Genomic DNA, 22,178 nt, shown 5'->3' with positions numbered 1-22,178 from the left:
AGTGACTGTTTTTCTATCATTCTCTTTACATGAAAGCCAGTAAATCTCCAGCCATAGGGCCAGCCAGGTGTGCACATGAAGAGAGATCTTAGGTTTGTCATTTTCAAAAGAGCTGAAGACACTAAGGTGGTACTGAAATGCACTTTAAAGGTCATTAAACCTTCAGTAATTCTTGCTTTCCATAAATCAATATTTATTATCTGTGTTGTAATATCAACAAGTACTTTTCTCAGGTAAGAGGCTTTTCTCTGTAAAGTGAAGAAGGTGACTGAAGATGACTTTAGTTGAATACCAGAATGCAAAAAAAAAAAAAAAATGATCAGCTGATCTCTTTTCTTTTGCCTTTGGAGGAAGGTGGAAATACAAAAATAAACCCTCAGACAGGGAAAGAAAACCCAACCACCCAAATCAAACAAACAAAACCCACAAACAACAACAAAAGACAACCAACACTCTAATAATTGTTCCATCAGATAAGATTTTGAAACAAAGCTGATAGGATGGATCCAGTACAGTATAGTTCTCACAGCAGTTAGCTGGCCTCAGTTACACAAAACTTTGAAGCTGCAGCACTAATCTTTCAGGAAGCCTGCAGGTATTATTCTCCTGTTTTTGTGTATATTCCCACCCTGGACAACTGCTCCTATCTTAGTTCATTTCTTTCTGTGTTTACTTATATCCATCTGTCCCAAGGGTTCCTCTTCTGCATTAAAAACAACCCAAAAAAGAGGCATTGGTGAGCTTCTTTGCCACAGCATTCAGAGCATTGCAAATCATGGTGATACTATGAAACACATTTGAACATTTCCTTATGCCCCTTGGTTGAAAAGGTTGCTTGGAAGTGCAGCTGCACTTTTAATTCTTGGGAATGTAAGTCAGTAAAGCAGGCACATTAACTATAGGAATCCTTAATGAGAAATAAAACAGATGTTTTATAAAAACAAGGCATTACAAAAGTAAAGGTGAAATTCCTTCAGAGGGGACTTTTTCTAAGGCCTGTAATTGTGGCTAAAGGAAGTTAAAGAAATGGTGGTAAAAATACCTTTCAAGTTGCCTTCCTTTACCTTTACTGCAGGAATATTTTGATTGTTTCAGCCTGAGTGGCCTTCTTCCTCATTTCATGACAGCTTCAGCACCACTATTAAGCAAAAGGATTTCTCTTTTTGCATCATAGTGTCATGCAGGGACGATGATTAAGAACGAAGCTCCCGCTGAGGCATGCATTGAGGAAGGTCCCCCCGTCTGTCAAAGAAAGACTGATTTCTCTTTATTTAGGTGTTTGGCTTTGCAAAGAATGCAAACAAGGAAAACAGAGATTTAAGGAGCTTGCTTCAAGTTTCAGTGCTTTAAATAGGTCTTTAAAATAAACCTATGAGTTCATAGGGGAGAAGAATTTATAGCTTGCTACACAGAGATATTGCTTCTTGATTAAGACAAAACAAACCAAAACCCCCACAAATAAACAAAAAGCACTCAACAAAAGAAAGGGACAGCTTTTTATTAAAACATTTGGATGGCTTTCTAGAACTATTGAATTAGCAGTGACATTGAGAATTAGGTTATAATCATTATACAGCATGATGTTACAAGAACTCTTTCTGTGTATAGCCAACAAATCATGTGTGTCTAAACTCGAGTGTAGAGCCAGGAAATTAATAAAAATGAACTTACAGAGAGGAAAAGATCGAGCAGGAAAGCAGGAGTGCTTGGTGGCTTCCTGCAAATTTTACTTTGTAAGTACCACTTAAACCAGTCTCTGGTAAGACAGGTTAGGCAAACACTGCTTTAAAGTCAGCAGTGTTGACTCTCCCTCTTGATATCTCCACCACATGAATATGAAGCGTTGGTAATTTTGCTACGATGGTCAGAACAATCCTAGAAGAAGTGACATGTCAGCTGTACCCATCGAATCACAATGTGACCACCCACATAGCAATTAAGCCAGGGTGTCTGAAATTAAAGCTACTTTAATACAAAATATTTTCACAATCCAGTGCTCTTAGGTGCTTATATCGGTAGTAAGAATTCCTGTTCAACAATTTATTGATAAGCAAAATTGTTACTGGAATTGGTAAAAAGGTGTTGAAAAGTCTGTTGAATGATATAGAAATTTACATATCAGATGCATCCACTGATCTCAGGTGAGAAGGGAAATATTTAACTGATTTTGTCGGTAAGCCTCCTCTCTTGTATCTCACAGCTCCCAACCCACCTACGATTCGAGAAGAGCTCTGTACAGCTTCTTATGATACTATTACTGTCCACTGGACATCGGATGATGAGTTCAGTGTGGTCTCTTATGAGCTGCAGTACACCATCTTCACTGGCCAAGCTAATGTTGTTAGTAAGTATGAACCTTCACTTTTCTAGTTCTGTTTCCTTATGGTTTCTCTCTCAATCAAGTGCCTTTAAGTGTACATGTACTCATACATTAAAAACAAAAGGAGAGAATATTTTCTAGGGCAGTTTACAGTCAAAATGATAAACCCAGAGTAATAATGATTTCAAAACATTTTAAATTTCAGAATTAATTCAGCTCAAATTTCTTGTCTTTTCTGTGAGTGCCATATAGTGAGAGCTTTCAAAGAATAAATCCAGTGCATATTACCAAAGGTATAAATATCATCTATATTAATAGGACTTGTTTCTCATATCCTAGGTTCCTTGTTGCATATGGAGCAAGGACAAAGATCTCAGTTCCATTGCCTTAGCTAGTCAAGCACTTGGAAGCCTGTGTTGGACTGATCAGTAATTAGACCTGCAGCCTCATTGTGATTTAGATAACTTTGACAACCAGACCTTTTTCAGAAATACAGATTAAGGTCCTCCTTCTTGGGATTTTTTGGTTTTGCTTTTGCTGTCTTCAAGACTACAAAGCAAAGGTCTCAGTATAATGAAGGCTAGTTCAGCAAACACCAGTGGAACAATTAATATGGGAACTTTGTTCTACCTATAATGGCTTTAATAATAATTGGTTTATATTTTGTATCACCTTTCTTATTAAATAGACTTTCTGTTTTGAATCCCTGACTTTCCTTAATGAAGAGACTTACTGATTATTCCCTGTTTTGTTGGCAAATAACTATTCTTCTGAGAACCAAGCAAAACAAAAGAGGCCAGGGAGTCAACACTTCCGGATTCATTGGATAGTGATCCTTGACTGTGAATCTGAAGAACTTCCTGTTCTTCTTACATTTAGTGGGAATACCACTAGCTGACATGTACTTGCTTCACGAACCAGTTTCTGATAGAAATCAAATCAATCAAGAGACAGAGTTTGTTCAGTCAACATGTATTTAAACTGGGAATTCATTGCCACAGAGGCTTGTTGTGTTTTGGGTTCAAGATATGACTGGACAGATCATGCAAGAAAAATCTACTGAGAACAATGAAGTGCAGAGACTTCCTCCTAGCTCAGGAAGTCCCAGAGCACTAAGCTGCTGAGGCCTGGGAGAGAGTGGTGAGAAATGATCACTGTGTGCTTTCCCTGGTCATTAACACCTTCCAACACTCCTGCTTTTGTCTACTATCAGATATCCCAGACATACACTGATAGATAGGCTTAGTTCTGATCCAGTGCAGAAGTGTTTTTCTTCTCACAAAATCCATCGAGGTAATTTGATGAGGGTCAGTGCTGTCAATGCATTTCCATGTTTTATGTCAGTGGGAAAATGGTATTGCCTATGCAAAGTTTCAGTACTGAGCCAAAATTACTCCTCTTACTGTGTGCACCTCATTTTCTCCATCACTTAAACGGAGTTAATTTTCCAAGCCATCTGAAGGAATATCTGAGGATTCAAGTGCTATCATTTTAACACCATTTTTATGTAGTATACTGTGAATATATTAAGGTATTCAGGACTGACTGAAAAATAAGGTGAGTGTTTTTCCAAAAACTCCATTTAGCATTTCACTGAGCAGCCTAATTTTGGCTAACACACTGTAAAATTTAAGACTGCTGAAAAGACCAAGCACGTGCTTCTACGTCTGAGCAAGCTGGATAACGAAAAGATCTTACAGCAATTTGAAACAAATCAGTGCAAGGTAGATGAGGAAAGAAAAGCTTCCATGATTAATCACTACTATGTGGTCAGGACTTAATGATAAAGTGCATTGCTGTGTTCTAGCCCATTTGTAGAATCATTAGGGTTGGAAATGACCTTTAAGATCATCAAGTTCAACTTTCTACCCAGCGTCTCTATGACCACTGCAGTGCCACATCTAATCTTTTTTTAATACCCTCAGGGATGGTGACTCCACCACCTCCCTGGGTAGCCTGTTAAAATGCCCCACCACTTGTTCAGTAAAGAAATTCTTCCTGATATGCAACCTAAACTTCCCCTGATGAAGCTTGAGGCCGTGTTAGGCTTCATGCTAGAAGACTTTATGCAAGTCTGTTGTTGGCACTAAAGGCAGCAGAGAGGTCATTTCCACAGCTTTGTGATAATGGGGTGTTTCTGTTTGCTTACTAGAAAATATGTAACAAGTAAATTAACGCTGTAAGAACTTTGTTTACAAAGTGTTCTGAAGACCTTGAACAACAATAATTAAATTAAAGAGCTGTCCCTTTTAATTTTTAATTTCTTTTAGTGTACAAACATCCCAGCTGTCAGTTTCAATTTTACTGAAAGCTGCAAAGTCAACCTAAATTAAATGCATGTATATATGTGTGTGTAAAAGGGTTTTGCTAATGTTGTAAAGGGTTTTTTTGTTTGTTTCAATCACATTATATATATTTAATGTAGAGTTGAACATTCCCAATAGAGATGTTGCCACCAAAATTAACTGCTACAATTTTTCCCAGTTCTCTAACACAGGAGATTCTCACAATTCATTCTAAGTTCCACTGGTGCTGGAGATTTGCCAAACAATGTCCCAATTCTATTTAGAACCTGCTTGGACTTTTTTTTTTCCACTTTGGTGTGTTATACTCTTTGTCCTGCAAAAGGTTTTAATATCTCAACTTTTATCAATTGCTTTCAAAGAATGTCCTTAAATATCAGAGTGTACCTTATTGGTGTGGTTGGACAGAGTGAGCTATTTTTACTGTAAGGGACGTTAGCAGGTGCTGTGCTGCAGCCTTCATGTTTTGATGAACTGAAGCTAGGTGATTTTTCTCTTTTGATTCTATTTTAATGGCAGAGATTTTGAATTAGCTCCAGTTTCTTTCTATTTATGGCACTTGCACCTTGTTGCACAAAATTATTTTTTTCCATTTGTTTCTCTGCCATATCCCCAGAAGTTTCCACTGGCATTGTGTGTTGCCTATAGCAGGTAATGTAAACAGGTTCATGGATTTTCTTTGGTCCTGTGTTTTTGTAGCTATGAATTACTCAGGAGGGAGAAGGATGAGTGCTGCATTAAACTAACAAGCCTTTTTCCCCTGAGACAACGGGAATCACTTTGCATACATACCCACCAACTGTGCTAATGGAAGCTGTTATTTTGGAATCCATTTCTTAAAACCACATAGCCAGACTGACTGCACTTTCCACTGCTCAGTACATTCCCCCCACCAGAGGCATATATCACTCAGACATTGCTAAGAATTCAGTAACAAGAGCAAGCAGTGCTATGTTTTTCTAGCGTATTTTCAATCCAACATAATCAACTATATTCTTTTTTATTAACTGAAAAATTGGAGAGTTAACATTTGATGGAAAAGATCCAAACAGAGTATTTCATTTTGAATCCTATTTCATACAGGAAAGATTATTTCCAAATGTGGCCAAAGTGCTTGGCTATTAAATGCTTGGCAGCCCTGTTCTATGCATAAGAGCAATACAGACTTTAAATTGATCAGGCTTTTACTAAAGCAGTTGTACTCAGAGTGTTCTCAGTTATACCATTCACACATTTGCATTTCAGAGAGGCACCTAATCACCTGCAATCTGAATATTGTAAAGGCTTTTAAAAAGACTTTGTCACTAGCTAGCTAACATGCATTACAATTTCATTATCTCATTTCAATAATTTTTTGAGTATTTATTGAGCTTGCATTTTTTTAATGTCATGGATTTGCTTCATGTGCCTCAGGAAGGGTAAGATTTAAACATCCCTTTGTTTATTAACTGTGGTACAAGAAGTCTTTATGAAAAACGCATCTCTGTCTTCAAAATAAAAAGAAGTAACAGTTCTCTCTTTCCTAGTAAATGGAATTCAGGTGAGTTAGTTACATCAGCTAAATACTAAAGGTCACTGTATTAAGGATGCACTGTACCGTTAGAGCCTGTTCAGTGTTACCTGGCTACACTCTCCATGGTATTAGGATAAAATTCTGTTGAGGATCTAAGACAATGAGGAGCTCAAGCTTCCCTGAAAAGCAGTGAACTTATGATTCTTCAGTTTATTTTTGAACATTCTAGCTTTTGTCTGTTTCCAGAAGTTTTAATTTATTAAAACCAGATTCCTCACCATCCTCAGGTGAGCATATTCTAGTATTTCAAATGCAGCCTTGAGATAAACCCAGGAAAATGTCTGCCTCTTGAAAAGAATAAGAAGAGTGTATTTCTTTAAAACATGCCCCGTGGTTTGCAGAAATCCTGCATGCATTATTTTCTTTCACGTGGGAATGCAGAGTGGGGGCAGAGAGATATTTGCTACTTTCACCTACTGTATTTATGCTCCCCATTTGAATTGGTAATCATTTATTCAAATAAAGCTTTTAAAAAGAATTAAAATACTCAAGAGATGAAATAACCTTCCCAGGACTTCTGTGCTCCTTCTCCAGTTTTCCAGAAGATGTATTTTATTAAAACCTATCCGTGTAAATTTTAGGAGGATTTACACCCTGGGATTTTTCCCATCTGTTGTTTAAAGTGCATCACCAGCCAACACCAGGCACATTGCTTTAAAAATTATTACCTCCAGACTCCGAGAAACTTGTTTTGAAAACTCACACATCCTGCGTGGACATCACTGTGCTCAGTGCACCATTCCAGGATGTAATTTAAATTCTCTACATTTTTGTAGGCTACAGTTTTTAAATACATTGTTTTGCCACCTGCATAACCCTGTAAAAAGCCCTGTGTTTTTGAAACAAGAAACCTGAATGTAGCCTGGATTAGGAGTGGGTACAATAGGAGCCCCTTAGCTCCTGCTGCTGTGCCAGTGAGGGTGTGTGTTTTTCCACTTAACCTGCTGCCGCTGGTAGGGAGCCGAGAGGGCAGACACTACCCTCAGATGCCTGCATTACCAGGCTACTTGCTCGTTTCCCTCAACTTTCTTAGTAATCTTCTTTTGTATTCAGAGAATAAAGGCTGTCCTGACAGGGCATAACTGGCGACAGATTCTTTTGATGCAGCGACAAAATATTCTTTCATACATAAAAACTTAGCTTGGTTGCCACTAGCTACTGCTCTCTCTATTGAAGGATTTTGGACTTGTAGTTGGACACCATCAAAACTTCATTCCCAAGATTTTTTTTTAATCAAAGTCCAGTTTAAAGCCTGTTATGAAATGGCTCACAGTCAGGAAGAACATGGGCACATCACTGAGTCTCCTAGTGCATAGGAATGAGCTAAGCCTGTTGGGTCAGCAAAAGGTTGTCAAGCAAAGTAACCAAGTCAGTCACTGCACATCCAACATCTACTGCCCACCAGCTGTCTGGTGTGCCTTAGATTGGAAGAACAAAGAGAAGAAATCCACCTTATCTTGGGTCATCAACAGCTTTCCCCTAGAACATGAGTCAGATCAAATGAAGGATTCCCACCTTTCCCTATTGACTATGCAGACAGTTTAGGGCAGGCAAGGTCTCAGGACCTCTGCTGTTTGTCCAGGGTCAGATGGGATGAATACACACCTGCCTGTGAGTGTTTTGGCATTAACTCCAGCAGAGGAGGACAAGGTGTAGCAATACCTAAAATTATTGTAGCTCTGGCTTTTGTACAGAGAAATATAAATTAATCATTAACTTGATTATTTAATACCATAATAATTTGCTCTGTGTGAGTATTTACAGACTCATGAGTACTGGGTACATATAAATCCACATGCACGGAAGGAGAGGATAGACTGGAGAGGAGACACATAACAATGCAACTGTACCTCTGGAGTCCTTCATACACCTATTCAGATGGGGTTTTTACTTGCTTAAGGAGCAATCCATCTCTGTAGAATATCATTAAAAGTGTAATGTGAGCCTGGAAAATGTGTGCTTCAGAGAGTTGTAGTGACTAATACAAATCTGTTGTCAAGGTGATTTAGCAAGACTCTGGGTATTTCTGTGGTTGTGTCAGGTTTGTGTATGGCCTCTGTATACCACAGACAGTTGCTTTCAACGTGTGTTTGTGGAAGGACCACTGTCTGGATCCATTCCAATTACTGTCGTATATTATTTGATGTGCTATCAGGTTAGACATTGCAGCTCTTTGTTAGATGGCCAGGTGAAGTGAGTCCCACCTGAAACTGTGCCTCAGTTACCCATGTGCAGAGTATGAATAGCTGCCTGCCTCTCAAGGATGCTACGTAATATAGGAGAACTTTGAGACACAAGCTATGTAATTATTGCATTGAAGTTTGGGGTCTGAGTTCTCTTTCTATTGAACTTGTTACAAAAAGCATATCCCAAGTTAGGAAGGTTATTAATTGTTTGTGAGCTTGTAAACCTGTACCACAGGTCCTTTTCTTTCAAGTTTCAGTTTTCATGTCAGTAGCCTTTTAATTTTTATTTTACATAAAGGTTTTGTGTTGTCTAATACACGGGGCTGAAAGTAGTGCTGACTTCTGCAAGGTTCTCCTCACTAGTACACAGTGATTTGCTGGTAAAACATGAGTTAAAAGCTGAAAGCTGGATTTTTAATAGCATGGTAGTTCTCACAACATCTTCTATGCCCAGTACAGGCAGAGACTTTAGACTTTATATTACTTATCCACTCAAGCATCTTTAAGTTCTCCAGTCTTACCTAGGCACACACATGAATACATTTCCATCTGCAGGCATTTTTTTCTAGTTGTATGTCTATATAACATGTTCTGAATATATATACACTTCATGAATGTTAAAATGGTTGTTTATGTAAACATTTATAATAAGAGAGCTGTGAGACCAGGGATCCATCAGATCAGGAGCTGTTCAGAATGTACAGTAAGTAATATAGGTGATTGAACATCATTGTAGTTATACCACAGTAGGAAAAAAATGATGTAGATGACTAAGTTCATCTTAACAGAGTATGTTCATGTTTTGAAGGTGATATTGCTCCTCCTTTATTTTACTTACTTGCTACGTATTATACTTCTGTGGTAAGAATGAAATGTACCCAAAAATGTTGTAAGTGGAAAATTATCTGACTCTTCTCCAGTTGACTTCTAACTGTGAGGATATAAATCAAAAAGTTGCATCCATTAAATTCACTGTCTTAGACTACATCCTGGCAAAGTCTGGAGTGTAAGAGCTGAAGCCCATACTCTGCCTCATTTGGCCTTATGATTTGCTTCAGGTTCTGAAGGATGCATACCTGGGGACTGTCAGCAAAGGTGCCTCCTCACCCCTCCTAACTTTTCTGCTAGCATTAGTTTTCTAAGGTTTAAACTGAGTTCATTAATCCAAACAGTAGATTGATGGGATCTCCATAATCCTCTAGTTCTTAAGCAATAAAGAATTCCTTGTGCTGGGATATGAAAAATCTCAGATTGCCTATGCCTCTACTAAGTCATTTCTTAAATGCCCATTTTTCATGGTTGACTTCATATTTCAAGAACATAAAAGGTACTTTGAAGGCTCATGAAATGAGTGAGTGGCATTACATAGTGACTCAGTAAGTGCCACCACACTTTGAGAGGTACAGAAGCAAAATTCGCATAGGCCACTGGGTGCCTGGAAGTGCTCTAAATGTTCCTCTGTTGCAAAGTGGTTTGTATGTCATGACTGATGTGCTCTGTTTGAAATTGCAGGTTTATGCAACTCAGCCGACAGCTGGATGATTGTTCCCAATATCAAACAAAACCACTACACAGTGCACGGCTTGCAGAGTGGCACTAAGTACATCTTCATTGTTAAGGCCATTAATCAGGCAGGCAGCCGAAGCAGCGAGCCTGGCAAGCTCAAGACAAACAGTGAGTAATGTGAGACACACTACACACCCATTCTTCTTCCTTGTCTTTCCTTTTAGGTTTGATCTTTGGAAGATACGTGAGCACAGAGCAGTTTAACTTCTTTAAAGTGCTTCCCACAATGGAAGTCACTTATTTAACTCAATTTAAGATTGCCAGAGTAGTGCAGAAATTGCCCTTTTTTGGTTTTTTTTTTACTTTTTCAGGAGATCCAGCTATAGTTTGGTCACTGGAAATACCATTTAGGAGCAGAGCCATTACATATGAAGTGATTGAAAGTACTCTTTTGTGGTTTTCTTTCAATCTCCTCCCTCTTTGCTCCTCTACAGAGCAAAAAGGGGGAAAAAAAAAGCAACTTTTGTTTTTAGTAGAACATTTCATTTTTATGTAGTGTTCATAAGATGATTACTAGTTTAATTTTATCCTCCAAAATGATCTCTTCCTTAGGGCACTGGAAAACTTCCTAGCTCCATCCCCCTCAGTTTTTTATGGTGTTCAGCAAGGTGGTAGAATAGTCAGAGATCCCACTTCAAAAAAACAGTGGTTCTGCAAATTTTTAGCAGATGTAGTATAGCAATTTTAGGACTGGTTTTCAGCACTTTTCTTCTTGTGCCCTAGCCACTCCCTCAGTCATAAAGTCATCATAGGCAGCTCTGAGCAATGGAAAGGGAACGCTGTTTATTGTAGAGAAGGATGCTTGAAGAGTATCCTTCAGGAACTGCTTTAGCAACACAGAGGCTACTAATGAGTTAGAGAGGCAAGCTGCAGGTATTTTATTGCTACCAAGTAGTAAGAAAAAGCAGGTAAAATGTGTCCCCAGATGAGTTTATTCCATATGTGGCCATGAAACATAACTAAATATATGTTGTAGATAACTCTGAACAATTTACATCATAGTTGAACTACCTGTCACATACAGACTTTTCAGTAAGGGAAAAGGGCTTTGCTGGGCCACTTGTGGACTCATACTTTACTAGTTGTTTCCTGGTGAAGGTAAAGGATCATTCTGCTTTATGACACAATGAGCAAGCTTGTCAGAATTGTGGCAGGCTTTATATATCTACAGGATTCAGTTTACCAAAAAGCTTCCTGTTATTGTCTACAAACCTTGTGCTACAGCCAAAGATACTTGCCAAGAGCAACAGCCTTAGTAATGTTTTTACACCATATTATTTGGACCAAGTTACAATTCACTTCCTTCTTTTTAATGCACAGTATCCAGTGCCGTGTGGGCATGCTTCCAAAGCAATCCTGAATTGTTGACTGTGATTGTTATAAATAAAGCTGTGAGTGAATGAACAGAGAAGGCTTCTTCCTATTTTCAAACTCAGTTTGTGGAATGTGAAATCATAATTTTGTAGTAACAATGAAGATGTTATTATGGAGCTTTATCCCTAGAGAACTAATAGAATGTAATTTATTTAAAATCTAATATGTTGTGGGAAAAAAAAATCACCCCTCCAAGCTTTATTAGCATGTATATTGGTTTCAATTACATGCAGGAATTAGAGTATTCGGGTTACCTCTAGGTCAGAGATAATGGGCATGATGATTATGCAAGGCTCTTTTCAGGGATTATCAGCATGGGGAAGTTAGTGCACAATGAGATGGACAGTAAACTGACAATGCCAGCTAGCTATTGCAAGGAGCAGAATAGGTTAGTCTGCCTCAAGAATGTTTCAGAGGAGAAGATTAATATGGTTGTGTAAGCTTGTGGTCTTCTTAGGGGCTTGCTAATCCTTTTTACAATCAAAGCGAAACATTCTTCTGCCATCTTTGTCTGTGTCTTCAGGTCAGCCATTTAAACTGGACCCCAAGTCTGCTCACAGAAAATTGAAAGTGTCTCATGATAATTTGACAGTGGAACGTGATGAAACATCGTCCAAAAAGAGCCATACACCAGAGAGATTCACGAGCCAAGGGAGTTACGGAGTAGCTGGCAACGTGTTCATTGACAGTGGGCGGCACTACTGGGAAGTGGTTATAAGTGGAAGTACATGGTAAGTGTACAAACAGATGTGAAAGGAATCACCAGCTCACATCATGCAGGTCCTGGCACAGTTTCTCTTGTTGAGACCAGTGGCAGAGGCATAGCAAACTAGAAAAGCAGGATAATAGGCATGGGGAGGCACGGGGAGCAGTGCAGGAGGACAAGCATATCCTTTCACATAGTTTGTCAAGACTGTTTTCCAAACTCCATCACTGTTGTATTCTGGAATTAAATCTACTAGGTAAAGCCTCTGCCTGGAGGCTGAAAAGAGGTTGGGGTCAGCCTGTCCAACCAAGTGACAAATGACAGGACAAGAAGAAATGGCCTTGAGTTGTGCCAGGGGAAGTTTAGGTTGGATATTAGAAAGAATTTCTTCACTGAAAGTGTTATCAGAGATTGGAAGGTTTTGCCCAGGGAGGTGGTGGAGTCCCCATCCCCGGAGGTATTTAAGGGTCATGTACACAGTTTAGTCAAGGACTTGTCAGTGTAAGGCTGATGATTTGACTTGATAATCTTAAAGGTCTTTTCCAATGCAGGCAATTCTGTGATTCTGTGATCTTTATACTTAGCATATATATTCACAGGACTTTTACTACATATCTAGGAATGGTTGGGATTTGAACCTACATGCAGTATAGTTTAATATTTTAGTGAACTGGAGAAGTCAGAAAGTTTCATCTCATTTATACCACAGAGTAACCATTTCTTTACTAAATATCAAACATCTTAGTGTCCTTCAGTAAGGAAAAGAAAATGAGGACAATTATCCAGTTTCACATGACTCGAGGTCAGATTTGATTAGGGACAGGCAGAGCTGTAAGTCTGTGCCCCAGAGTATGGAAGTAAGGGGTAGAAAATGAAGGAATGCATTTCTCCATTCCTGAATGATCCTCTGTCCTATGGGAGTGAATTTCAGGGACTATTCAGACAGTGTAAGTGATGTCATCCTTTGAGATTCAAAGGCAACAGTTAGGAAGGAGGTTAATGGAGTGGAAAAGTCAGTAAGGGCCTCAGATATGCCCACTGTCTCAAACAAGGAAAATGGTGTTTGCCTGTGCCAACTGTAAGGAATGGAAATAGAGTAACATGTCACATTAATCTCTGTTGATTGAAAGTCCAAGCAACACTGCAGTATCTCCACAGCAGGCGGAACTTCTACCTTTCTGTTCTATACAAGAAATCAGGTATCTGCCCTCAGTGTCCATTTATACAAACATTTTCTCAGTCCTTTTATCCTGTACATCTTGCCATAAATTGTGGTTTGCAGAGCAAATGTCTTCACCTATAATTGCTTCACTTGGCCCAAAACACAGTCTCAAAAATGCTCATTTGAATCTGAAACCACACCAACACCTGGCAAAACATATTTCAGAATGGCAAAGAAGTGTGTTTCAGGTTTGTTTTTTTTTAATGTATCCTTTGATGCTTACACCTGCATACCTTCTTCTGGGACATATATTAAAGGAGCAATGAGAGATCAGATTATCTGACAGATAGCAGTGTATTTAAAATCAATGAACTCCTCTGCATTCTTCTGTTTGGAAGTGGAAATTTGGGAAATGTAAATTGAAATTTAAACCTAGAGTCATCAAGTGTTCAATGATTTTCCTTCTGGATACCAGAGGCAATGCTCCAGAAAATTATCATAGTGAATGTTATGGTTTTAGTGCCACCTCTTTCCCCCTCCCACCTCCTCTTCCCAAGAGATAAGGCAGGGAGGTGAGGGGGGGAAAGGCAGGGAGACTCTTCTAGTTGATTTACACAGAATATTTTACTCCTCCACTATGAAAGTAACAGATTACATCAGTACATGTACAAAAGAGAAAGAAGGGGAAAGGGGAAATGTCATCCAGAATCCTGAAAACTGACAAAAAATGTGCCCACACACTCAGGAGAGAGCAACCTGGAATCCCCTGTCCAGGATGGTAATGCCCTACAGTTGTAAAAGAGAGACAAACATGAAGGCTTCAAGAAGACATTATTGTGACCATCCAGTATCATAAGGGGGCCTACAAGAAAGCTGATGAGAGACTTTTTAGGGTGTCAGGGAGTGATAGGACTTGGGGGGATGGAGCAAAACTAGAAATGGTTAGATTTGGATTGGATGGTAGGAAGAAATTTTTCCCCATGAGGGTGGTGAGGCACTGGAACAGGTTGCCCAGGGAGGTGATGGAAGTCTCATCCCTGGAGGTTTTTAAGGCCAGGCTGGGTGTGGCTCTCAGCAGCCTGCTGTAGTGTGAGGCGTCCCTGGCCACGGCAGGGGTGTTGGAACTGGGTGGTCCTTGAGATCCCTTCCACCCCTAACAATGCTACGAGTCTATGGCAGGAAGCATTTGTTTCCTTGAGTTGTTTTTGTTTTGCAGGTATGCTATTGGCATTTCCTACAAGTCGGCACCAAAGCACGAGTGGATCGGGAAGAATTCTGTCTCCTGGGTGCTTTGCCGCTGCAACAATACATGGGTGGTTCGGCACAACAGCAAAGAGGTCCCCATTGAGCCTGCTCCTCACTTGCGGCGGGTTGGGATTTTACTGGACTATGACAACGGTTCCCTTGCTTTTTATGATGCTTTGAACTCCCTACACCTTTACACGTTTGACATTTCATTTGGGCAGCCGGTGTGCCCCACATTCACTGTGTGGAACAAGTGTTTGACCATTATAACCGGCTTGCCTATCCCTGACCACCTAGACTCCTCTGAGCAGCTCGCATGACTGCTAAAAGCCAAAAGGTAGGACAACACATCTTCCCAGGGTGGCCAGGTGGCTGCCTGCATGAGCCTGCCTGGAGCTGTATGGCATACTGTGTGGCATCCCAACTGCTGCTGCCAAATCCAGCCAGAACTGAAAAGAAGAGAATCTCTCTTTAATGTGTACTTTTTATGGAAGGATGAGAAGTGGCTTTAATAATATCTTAGAACTCCTTTTTAGAACTCCTTTTTTTTTTTTCCCTTCTGGTTTTTTGTTTGTTTGGGTTTGTACTTAGTCTCTTACAGGAAGATTTATAAATTATTTATAAAGAAAAAAAAAAAAAAAAGAAAAAGGAAAAAAGAAAGAGAGATAAAGGAAAACCTGATTTGGACACTTGGTAAATGACTTATTTGTTTTGCACATTGATGGTCCTCTTAATTAAAGTTTCATCAGCCCTTTACATCATTTTATTTTACAGTGGATAAAACGAGGAAACTGGAAGGATGAAAACTGCACAGTGGACAAGTCAGTATGCTGCAGGTTTTGCTCCTGCCAATATTACCACAGTCATTACCAGGCTTATTGAGTGTGAGATCTCCTAATTTCTCCTTCACATGTGAGAGTGTGCAGACCAAAAAGAACAAAAATAAACAAGAAAGGAAGTGGAGGTAGCCAACACAGCAAAGGAAGAAAGTTTAATTTGCTCTTGTTCACAGGGCAGTTCTCCCTCTGTTCATGAAAAATATGTGGAACATCTCCTAGAATGTGAGTGGATAAATCATCTGGTGATTTATTTTGTTGATGGCAACATTCCCATCTTCCAGTGCTTCGCTTTCATCTTTGGGAAACATTGTAGAATCGCTGAGGATGTGAAAGACTGATACCATCTCTGAGAATCAGCAACACTGAAGGAGAGCAGCCAATACAAGGTCTGACTGTAGACTAATTTGATAGAGCATGGCATCACTTAAGGACTGATTGTAATAGAAGATGTCACGGTTCTGGTGGCAAACATATGAATGTTTATTGCTGATTTTACAAGCTTCAAAACAGCAAGCCTAGCCAGCAATTCAAAGTAAGACATGTTCCACTTAATCATTGATTTTAAAACAAATACAAGTGTTTCATTGTCATGCACAACGTGGTCTCTATAACAAATCAAGGAAATCTGTTTTGCATCTACTTCATGAAGAAATGATGCAGCTGGAGTTTGCTCATAACTATCATTGTCCTGGGTTGCTAGGGAAAGCACAGGTGTCTCTGTGAATCAGGAGTAAATAGCAAGTTTCAAGCAGCAGTAAGAAGCTGCACAAGCAGGCTGTGTGTTCGTTCAGGTGGTGGTGGATGGACTTGAGTGAAGGCAATAGAGTTTGTTCCAAATTTATCTCAGAGCTGAATCAGGTGCATATTTTTTCTGTTTTCCTTCTACAGAACAGAAGCCCTTTGTAATTACTCCAGCGCTTATATACAGCTGATCATGTGGGGAGATGTTTGAGGCATATGACAACTCTAAAAGAACGGTTTCCCACAGTGTTTCATTGTTACTATGCCTACACTGCCTGTGTAGAAAAAGGATAAATTGAGTATCAGCTTTAAGAAAAAAAATTGCTCAATAACTTATACCGATGCTTTAGGTGTCTGTTGAAAAGGATGCCTTAATGCACTTTGCTCACTAGCAGGTCCAACACAAAAATGGTCCCAGGCTCAGCTTCATATTTTTAAAGTTCTGATTCTCCAGGTACAAATCTGTACTACAGTCTGCCTTATGATGATGTAGGAGACACACGATCGAGATGAAGAATACATACATACCTATTTAGCTGGGGGGGGTTGTTTTATTTTTAAGTAGAAAATAAATACATATCCATACTCCTTTGATTTCCCTTCACATGCTCTGCTAACTGCTGAATTGAATGGAGAAAATTCTGGCAGTACATTGCTGGTACCACAACTTCATCTGGGGCAGCATCCCATGGTTCGCAGGTAGGATCCTGACACTGACCTTTACAGAGTGGACATAAATAAGGGGGAAAGTGTATATATAGTGAGCTGCAGTGTTTGTCATAGTCTTTCACGATTATGAAATGTATACCTTCAAAAATGAAAAAGCAAATTAGTCCCTAAACTTTACATTTTATAACTGAGCACAATGTTACCAATACAATCTGGTATACATTGCTGAGATGATCTAGCCAGGGATGTGCAGGAGGCATGAAAATGATGATGAGTTGATGGGAGATGACTGATGCAAAACAGTGATTAAAAAAAAATGTAGATGGGAAATTATTTTTATCCAGAAATATTGCCAAGTTTCTGCCTCAAAAGAAAGGGTGTATTACCGAAGTACAAATAGCAAAGCTGTCTGTGTTCTCTTTTGCCCCAAATATTAAACCTAGAAGCTGATTTCAGTAGTGGACAAATAGTAAAAACTGTTCAGTGTTTGGCCATACAACGTTGGCAAAGATTGAGCTGGGTCGTAGTAAGACCATGAATGATCTCACATATTACCACTGTAAAAGCAGACCCTGAGTCTAAAGATAGATCATGGGTTTGGTCAGTGGGAAAATAAAGGTCTGTTGTCTACAGGCCTTGCTGTATCGATTTTATCTTAACACAGGATACATCATTTAAGCTAAGCCAGATTTCTCCAGTGGACTATCAGTTCAGTGAGTGCTCCTTGTGCATATGTTTGTGTATATATGTACATATATTCATGGGTGCACACACACACCAGCATATGCACAAACACAGTGTGTGGTTTGTGTATGTGCATACATGCATACACACACACACACACACACAAACTGACAGCAGTCAGAGGTATTCCTTTCTTGCTTGTTTCTTGAACAATTTCCTGGTTTGTGTGACTATGAGGAAACAAGTTTGCTACCAATGGTATTCTTCTGGACATTTTTTAATTAACAAAATCTGTTTATTTTCCAATACTTGATTCAATGCCTGATTAATCAATAAAAACATCCATTTGAAAATGTAGCTTCTGTGGTCTGTGGCATTTTGCATGGTCCATAGTAATCAACTGAAATGAGGGGGAATGGTAGTCCCTGTGTAAAAATAAAACCTGGTACTTTGATGTAGTGTGCAGTCTTAGATGAGGGTTTTCCCTGATTGTTGAAAGTTTTGTGACTAGGAACGAGGTAGAGTTGTATAATGCCATGTTTAAAGAGGTGTTTGAGGTATAGGCTGAGATGCAAGCAATGAATGTAGTAGATAAAGCTTGTGTTGGTATCATGGTTGTTTTGAAAGTGTATTTAAAACCTAAGCTGGGATTCAGCAGAATTAGAGCTAACTATAGCACAATCTCTTTCGAAGACAGTAGCATTGGCTCAGAGTAGTCAAAGCTTCAGCTAATGAAGCAGTGGGGGACCTTTTTATCTCTAAGGCCAGGTAACATTTTCCATATGTTTCCATGTGTGGGGAAAAAAAATCAATCAGTAATGGGCTGCATGTCATAAATTATTTATTAGACTGTCACCAGCCCACTCTAGCTCCCAACTGCCTGCTTTCAGAGAGCAATGCAGTTGCTGGTTTGGGTATCCCATTTCTCAATTGTTCAGCAAAAAGATCCCTGTGAGGAGTACAAACAATAGAGAGCATAAAAGTCCCTCAGGTGTGGGTACACTGCAAAAAGGTGGAGGTCTGCAGGTACAGGTGAAAACACATACATGTTCTTCATTATAATACCAATAGCAGGTCACTAAACAGCTGTGTGCATCATCTGTTTTAATCCTGCTTTCTAACTGCAAAGACTCCATGTCAGCCACAGGACACCATTGATAGCACAAATTAAAGTGTCAGCTCTTTAAGCAGTGCACCTTGTGATGGCCAGCATTTACTGTGGAATATTCCTGTAAACTATTGACACTGAACACAATACAAATATTTTTTCCTTACCTATTCTGATACAGCAAATGTCTAGTAGTTCCTAGATCCTGCTTTTACTTACTGCAGCACAAATGCCAAATAAGCTCATGCACCAAAACAAAGAACTGTTAGTCGGCCTTCCCTGCACCACCAAAACTGGGGGACCTTTTTTTTAATTAGATACTCTGCCTTCATTTCTGGGTTAGGAGTGGAGCAGTGTTGGATCCACACGGACAGTACACACCAGACTATCTCGATGATTTGCCAGGGTATGCCTGCCCTGAAAGCCATTAGTTGGGAAGCTTTGAGGAGTCAGTGATAAACAAAAAATACACAGAAGCTGCTTTTGTGCTGATGTATTGGCAGTTTTCTTGTGACTCTCTCTAATGTCTTTTCACATGCTGATCTTTCCAGTAGTGGAATTGTCTGTTAAGAAATAGGAATATAAACTGCATAATTTCCCTGTCTTACTGGATTATTTACCCTTTTAGAAATGAGCACAGCACTCCAAACGTCAGGCTTAAACTGTGTATTCTCCACATGGCCTGGGTCACTCCCAAGTGCTGGTGGCAGGTGTTCTAGATTATACTGAGATAGTTTTAGTGTTCCTTCTGAAGTGAGAGAAACTCACTTTACATTTCAACCTTTGGTTTAGAACTCAATTTTCACACACTAAAGAGCAAGGATGTGAACAATACTTTGGTGTAGATGAGTCTCTTGGTTCGAACTGTGAGGCTTAAGCCAAATCTATACATGAATCTCTGTGCAAATCAGGATAGACTGATTTGTCATTCATGTGAGAGTTGAACAGCACAGGTGCAAGTGTTTTTCTACTGAGGCAGGCTGTTGCATTAATTACACTCTTGGAGTGGAATATTCTGTTTCTTTAATTGTTTCTTAATGGGTTTTCTGATTCAAGCACAGACATGTTAGTAAGACTGTAAGTAATATCAACTTTCAGCACGTTACTTATTTTAGCAAGCCCTGCCATGTCACACGCCTCTGGCAGGTTGCTGAATACACCACCTGCAGCCATGACCTTTGCAATATCACCTCCAGTGTGTGGACTGGTGTTTAAGCCATTGACTAAGTATATAACATCTTGCAGTGAGTAACGAACTCTAGCATAAATCTTGACACTAATTCAAAGTGAGAGGTTCATATATTTCACAAAAATGATACAGGAAAGGTGTGGGCTTGAATGCCATCAGTATTGAGGCAGCTCTGGTTTAACAGCATGGCAATATATTAGGAAGCCTTGAAGTCTGCTACAGTGTCATCCACAGTGGCATTATTGCTGCTGCCTGAGAGAGGAACAGAGAGATTGTTCAGAGGGACAGAGGTGGCAAACAAGAGAGATCACTGAGACAGACAGGACAGATGGAAACCTGCCACCGCTGCCTTTCCTGGTGCCACACTGCAGCTCTGCAGAACAAGTGTTCACCTATTCTTCCTTTTTTTACAGCTCCCAAATGACAGGAAAAAAGTATGGCAATATAGCCTGAATAAAAACAGTAGGGCAGGGATGACAGCTGCAGGCCTTGAATCTCCTTTATTAACACAGATTTTTACATCTGTTGACTTCAAAGGAGATAGTCCTGATTTACACAGAGGTAGGTACAAGCCCATGAATCTTCAGTTTCCAAGGGGTCAGATGTAAGCAGAGCACGAGCCCCTGTGCAAGCAGCTCAGCATTCCTATTAAATCATGTCTTTGGAGAGAGCACATTAGTTAGCTGCTAGCCAAGCTGCAGTTTCTCATGAGCAGTTTCCCAAGGCCAGCACAGGTGTGTTTGGAAATGTATGGTTCTTTTCAAATGTATGGTTCAATAACATTCTTCTTGGGTGAATTGTCCAGGCAGCACATTGCTCTTTCCTTCAAGCAGGATGGAAACAATTCATTTAGCAGGTGCTTTGATAAAAACCATGAGTGGCAGATACACAAGCTATAGTACTACCACATAAGACTATTGTTCTTTGACTTCCATTTAAAAATGGCTAATAGGTAAAGAAGTTTAAAAGTTTACTTCCCCTATCTGTTTGTCCTAATTTATTTAATTATTTGACTGCAGGGTGGTGTTTCCCCTCAAGAATTATCACCTCATCTCTTTGTAATACACACAGACACAGAGTAATTAGGACTGCTCCTGAAAATCTGTGAATTCCTAGAGCAGCTTAGAATCAGGCCTTGGAATGACAGCAAATGGAGACTTTGCTTTTTGCATAACATTAGTCATTGAACAGGGAGGAAAAAAGCTACAGCTCTTTAGATCACGCCCAAATGCCACCCAAGAGGATGGGAAAGTCTTCATTTGGAATTTTTTTTTCTTGTTCTTTTTTCTTTTCTTTCTTTTTTTCCCTTTTTTTATTAATATAGAAAGCAAATAATTCCACTTGAAAATATTTCTCTGTTATCCATCCAGTTCTTCACCTTTCTTTTCTGGTTTCAGTGTCATTTTCAGATGTTCAGTATTAGAACAGCAAGAAGTGTATGTCTTAACAAAAATAAAATTAGCTTGTTTTGGATTTCCGTGAAAATGACTTTTTCATGAGGCTTATTACAGAAAACAGACCAAGAAGTGAAAGTACTGATTCCATGTGGCAGTTTGAAAGTCAAGACTATTTCTGAAGTTAGAGAAGGAGTGCAGATAAGCCTGTCACTCTTCCACAATTCCTGAATTATTTGGTTTAATTTTTCTGGAGTATTAGTGTATTGTTCTCTAATTAAAACAGTGTTATGAGAGCTGATTAAGGAGCATGAGCAGAGGAACAGTGGATTATTTTAGGATAACCCTGTAATGAGTTCACTTTAATAGCAAAATACATACATTCAACCTCATTAATGTCAGCTCTTTTGTTGAGGATTTTGCTTGAGTTTTTGAATTTTTAAATATTGTGTGTCTTCTCTAAGCCGTACTTCCCAGCCTAAGAGTATGGCTCTCTTTTGGCTCTAATTTCTTATGGAATTATGATGTAATTCCTTATGGAATTGAGAAAAATGTCCTCCCTATGGCAGGTGTGAAGGTGGTGCTAGCACAGTGAGAACAAGTGCCACTGGCAGGGGGCAATTTGATGTGCATTTCTGTCATCATCTTTGTGCAGAGTGATGACCAAACCGAGGTTTAAATAGGTTCATCCAGATTTTGGGGTGTGGGAAGAGGTGGAAGGCCTCTCTGGTGAATCATGACCAGTGTTTGCAACCAGTGATGACCCCAACCCAGAAACAGAGACCAGCAAATGGAGATTTGTTCATTAATGCAATGAGTAACCTATCCTTTTAATGTCTTCAAGTGACTGTGACTTATCTCTCCATTTGTCCCTCAGTTTACATGCACATGCTCACTGAACATCTGTTAAAGTTGGAGCTGAATGTGTTTGGGATTTTAACTGTTAGGGTTTTGTCAAGCTGCTTCAAAAACAAACATTATTAATATAATGTCAGTAGCCTATGGCAGAATATAGAGGTGAAGAACAACACAGGACCTAGAGACTAGAGGTGCAGGCTGAATGCAGAGCACTGTAATGTTGCTCATAAACATAGTTTCCATCAATTGTAATTGAAATTA

At 39.4% G+C, this 22,178-nt stretch overlaps 1 protein-coding gene across 3 annotated transcripts in view; it reads left to right on the top strand.

The window, feature by feature from the left end:
• Positions 1-14,893, top strand: part of MID1 (midline 1) — a 211,475-nt gene extending 196,582 nt beyond the window's left edge. For all 3 annotated transcript variants that reach the window (XM_054163456.1, XM_009896964.2, XM_054163455.1), the window contains exons 7-10: positions 2,201-2,344; positions 9,895-10,056; positions 11,846-12,053; positions 14,407-14,893. In XM_054163456.1, coding sequence (XP_054019431.1) covers positions 2,201-2,344; positions 9,895-10,056; positions 11,846-12,053; positions 14,407-14,755 — 863 coding nt within the window. In that variant the 3' untranslated portion in view covers positions 14,756-14,893. The remainder of the gene's footprint in view (positions 1-2,200; positions 2,345-9,894; positions 10,057-11,845; positions 12,054-14,406) is intronic.
• Positions 14,894-22,178: the final 7,285 nt, after the last annotated feature.

This window comes from Dryobates pubescens, chromosome 8 (genome assembly GCF_014839835.1).
Source record: "Dryobates pubescens isolate bDryPub1 chromosome 8, bDryPub1.pri, whole genome shotgun sequence".
Taxonomy (NCBI): Eukaryota; Metazoa; Chordata; class Aves; order Piciformes; family Picidae; genus Dryobates; species Dryobates pubescens.
Note: the sequence above shows the minus strand (reverse complement) of the source record. Positions and strands in the feature narration are given on the sequence as shown.